The sequence below is a fragment of the Nothoprocta perdicaria genome, unplaced genomic scaffold, assembly GCF_003342845.1.
Source record: "Nothoprocta perdicaria isolate Ctin4 unplaced genomic scaffold, notPer1 scaffold_1, whole genome shotgun sequence".
In the NCBI taxonomy this organism is placed as follows: Eukaryota; Metazoa; Chordata; class Aves; order Tinamiformes; family Tinamidae; genus Nothoprocta; species Nothoprocta perdicaria.
In genome coordinates, this window is record NW_020454093.1 from 12,943,609 (window position 1) to 12,947,476 (window position 3,868).

Sequence of the window (3,868 nt, forward strand, 5' to 3'; positions counted from 1 at the left end):
TGAAGATTCTGCTTCCATGGTTTTGTGTGTTTATTTGATGGAATATCAGATTATACAGTCATAAAAACTCTATTTRCTATTTAAAGTAAAATGATAAATGCTATGAAAAAATACCTTTATTACATCAGTGATGTTTTAACTAAAGTGAATAGTAAGACTATTAACCAGGGATTTAAAGTTTTAGGTCCTGATATTTAAAAGCATTTCTATATGTCCTTAACTTTATATGTAAGGAGTCTCTCTGGCAGCAGAGGGACTACTCAGTTGGGCAATGTTAAGTGTGTGTTTAAGTGTGTGCAGAATGTGGGCTGGAGTACTCCAAGAGGAGTGTTACAGAAACATTGTCAGCACATAAATAAAATCTGGCTTTCTAGTATGTACATATACTGAAAAGGAAATATTCTTAGCTGAAAGGATGTTTTCTTTTTCTCTCTTGGTAGCACATGTTCCCATTTCACTCAGAGCTTTTATTTATTCCTAGACAGAGAACTAACTCCCATCAGCTTGTGATCTAGGACAGCCAACAAACCTAAAACAAGAATGTCTTCCCAGCAGGCAGTACTGGGGCAAGACAAGGCTGGCAATCATTTCTATATACCTTGTATTAATACAAAACCTTCTCATAGAGAAGAATACACTTTTAAATATTTTCAATCCTGACATATATACAACAGTAAAAATTCACATTTTCATGCTTTAGTGAGTGCCCCAGGTAGCTGTTAGAGCAGAGCTCTGTCCAGTTCCRAGTAGCTGCCTCACCGTTAGCTCTGGTACCAGAAGCTGGAAACCTTTATAGCTGAGCAGCCACGGGAGAGAAAAAACAGTTCTACCAGATGTGGGCAGATGAAGAAAGGAAAGGAAAGCAAGTGATGGATCATTTTACTCCAGAGCTGGTMGCTCCCCTGTGTCCAGGAACACGACAGTTTGTGCTTCCAGTCCTGCTAGACCTGTCTTGTACAAGTTCCAATGACAGGGACAAGTGCAATGTCTGTTCCATACAGTCCTCAGTAGTCTAAATGCAATGTACCCATCACACAGCAAGAGAAAAATAGCCCTTTGGAGCGTAGCTGAACCCCTCTCCCCTTCAACAGGTAAAATACCTGCCTATTGCACCAGTTTTTCCAATATACCGGGAAGGATCCTAAGGGTTGGTGACTTGCACTGCTATATACATTTTTCTGATAAGTTCAATGTTTCAGATGGGAAGGTGACCTGGAGCGGGCTGCCTTTGGATGTGGAGCTAGCCCCACTGCCAGACGCGATTTCGTTCACCAAGAAGACGTTCTCAGAGTCCTGGCCCTGCGAGGAGTCCGAGGTCTCCGAGCTGCGCAGCGTCCTGACTGACGTAGTGTCGGACTGCGCCAGGCTGGCGCCGGCGCCCGGCAGCAGCACGCGGCCCCCGACGCTGCTTTCGCTCAGCTCGGGCGGGTAGAGCAGGGTCTGTGAGGTGCTGCTGATCTCCCGCAGCTCCCGCGAGATGCAGGAGGGCGACTGACTGGACACGGCAGACGAGGTCCTGCGGCCGTCCACGCARTTGAAGTTGCCACCCGGGTGCTGCCGCCGAGCGCCGCCGATGCGGCAGAAGAGGCATTTGATCTTCTCGATAGCTTTGCTGAGCACGGTCTTGCGGAGCAGGATGTAAACCCACGGATCCAAGATGGGGTTCACGGAGGCGATGCGGATGGCTTGCAGGTCAGGGTTCTGTCTGATGTCCCTCACTGTCTCAGGCTGGTACAGCTGGTTCACAAAGACGCGGACCTGCCCAAGGGGGTGGCGGGAAGGAGAAAGACAAATTTACATCAGGACAGTTTATGTTTCAAAACAGAAATTTAGATTTGCAACTGCAAGTTACAGCAAAATAAGAGGCTGGCCAAGCCAGAAATCTCAGGTCATCAGATGTTCATGAGACTATTTTGGGAAATAGCAAAAAATTAGATGAATCTGCTGTAACTTGGCCTTTGTTGTAGATAGGAAAGTTCACTCTCCTCAGGGTTAAAAGATTAARCTTCAACTACTTCTTCCTGTGAATTTTTTTAGCATTCAAATTTTGTTTGCTGTTTTTCTTTCTTGCAAAGATTCGGAGCTGCTCTCATTGCTGCACTGTGCACCTCAAACCCTGCTCTGCTGCCTGCRGAGCAATGTCCGACTCCACAGCGAGACCTGCTCAATCTACGTGTGGTTCCTCCTGCAAAAGTCTAGCAGTTGAATGGTTAGAAACTGAAACCCCTATTATAATCCAAGAAGTAAACCRGCCTCTAGGAACAAGTCCAGAGCTGTCTATTCTCTAGTTTAGAAATACATTTTGCTGGCAGCTGTCACTGCTGGACTTTCCAAGGTTGGAATACCCTTAAATCTGTGCTTGTTGCTGCACGTTTTGAGGAGAAAGAAAATGACCTCCCAGCTCACAGGGTTTTAGCTGATCACAATGACTCCTGCGCTGGCCTACTCTGTTCTCCTGCATGAGCCAGCATGTTGGTTCTACCTAAAAACGCATAAAATAGGGCTGAAATAGTCAAGACGTTAAGGCATTTGAGGTGGTTGGATTAAATGACTATTTATCTATTGCTTCTAACTTATTTCACAGAAAAGAAAGTAAAACTAAACAGAAATACGTTGTTCAGATGTATATATGTATTCAGATATATATATATATAAATCTTAGAATGGTAATTGGGCCATCCTCTGCTTTATGGCTGATTTTTGTAAATACTGCTGTATGTAAGGAACRGTCCAGTTCCTTTCATACAATTGCTGTCTTTCTAGTATTGCCCAGGAGCATCACATCAGGTGGGTTCATTACGCTGAGCATCTCAAATAGCTGCTTTCCATTTCAGCAAGACTTACACTATGCTCTGAATTATAGGAAGTCCTATGAAAGCCATTGGAAAGGATTTCCTATGGAAGATGCCATTTTCATCAGACTCATTAAGGTGAGTGGAAATAAATCACTAATAATTCTCTTATCTGGTACAGTAAATATCTATTAGCAATACTGCAGGGTTTTGAAGGTCTGATCTTGGTCTTGGTTTTGATTCCTGGAATGAATCAGGTCTGGCCTAGCTGAGAAGATTACAGGCAGGGAGGCAGCCAGGCATTTAAACAAACTGAAGCCAAATGTAAACAACCTTCTTAAGTCATTTTTATTAGAAGTAGTGTGTATGAAGCCCTCTGAGTCTGGTGAAAAACTTGGCAATTTGTTTTGGAGCAGGGCGGTGTGAGGTCAGTAATCTGCCTGTCAAAAGTCAGAGTTTGAATGTGCTCCATAGCTATAAAAAAAATTGTTTGAAAATTTATGCAGGAATCCCTCTTTGGAGCAGGTGCAAAGGGGTGAGGGGTTTCAAGCTGCCCCTCAGTCTGCTTAGGTCTCCACCCGGAGCCTCCTCTGTACTTCACCAAGCCTTCACAGAAATACTTTCTAAAGTGCTTTGCTCTATGGGCATAGTGAGGAGTAACTAACAGCTGGTGAGAACCACCAGATTAGGTAAGCCAAAAGGTACAGTAGCACTGAAAAGTTCTTGGGAGATGTGGGACGCCGTTACCATTGCTGAGCATGATGGCAGGAGGACCATGATGGCCGTGCATGGCTCTGCTTTGATATGACTGTAACATATTCTGTTATCATGTGGTAGATAAGCTGTGGCTTGCTAAAATTGATCAGTRGTCAGTAACAAGCTCAGGAAAAAGTGTAAGAACCAGGGAAATGTGGAATGGTCCCTTTCATGGATGTCCTCCCAGCCATCAACTAGCTGTGATTCAGGGATTCCCTAAGCTGAAGAATGAATTTGGATCAAGTTCATTTATTTTAATTTATTTTTTAGAGCATTTACATTTCTAGTCTCCAGAACAGTCTGGAACCTATAGAGTTGTG

The 3,868-nt window shown here is 44.0% G+C and overlaps 1 protein-coding gene across 1 annotated transcript in view; it reads right to left on the bottom strand.

The window, feature by feature from the left end:
• Positions 1-3,868, bottom strand: part of PTGER4 (prostaglandin E receptor 4) — an 11,124-nt gene continuing 7,256 nt past the window's right edge. Inside the window, exon 2 of the mRNA XM_026036001.1 lies at positions 1-1,758. Within this exon, the coding sequence (XP_025891786.1) occupies positions 1,165-1,758 (594 nt within the window). The 3' untranslated portion in view covers positions 1-1,164. The remainder of the gene's footprint in view (positions 1,759-3,868) is intronic.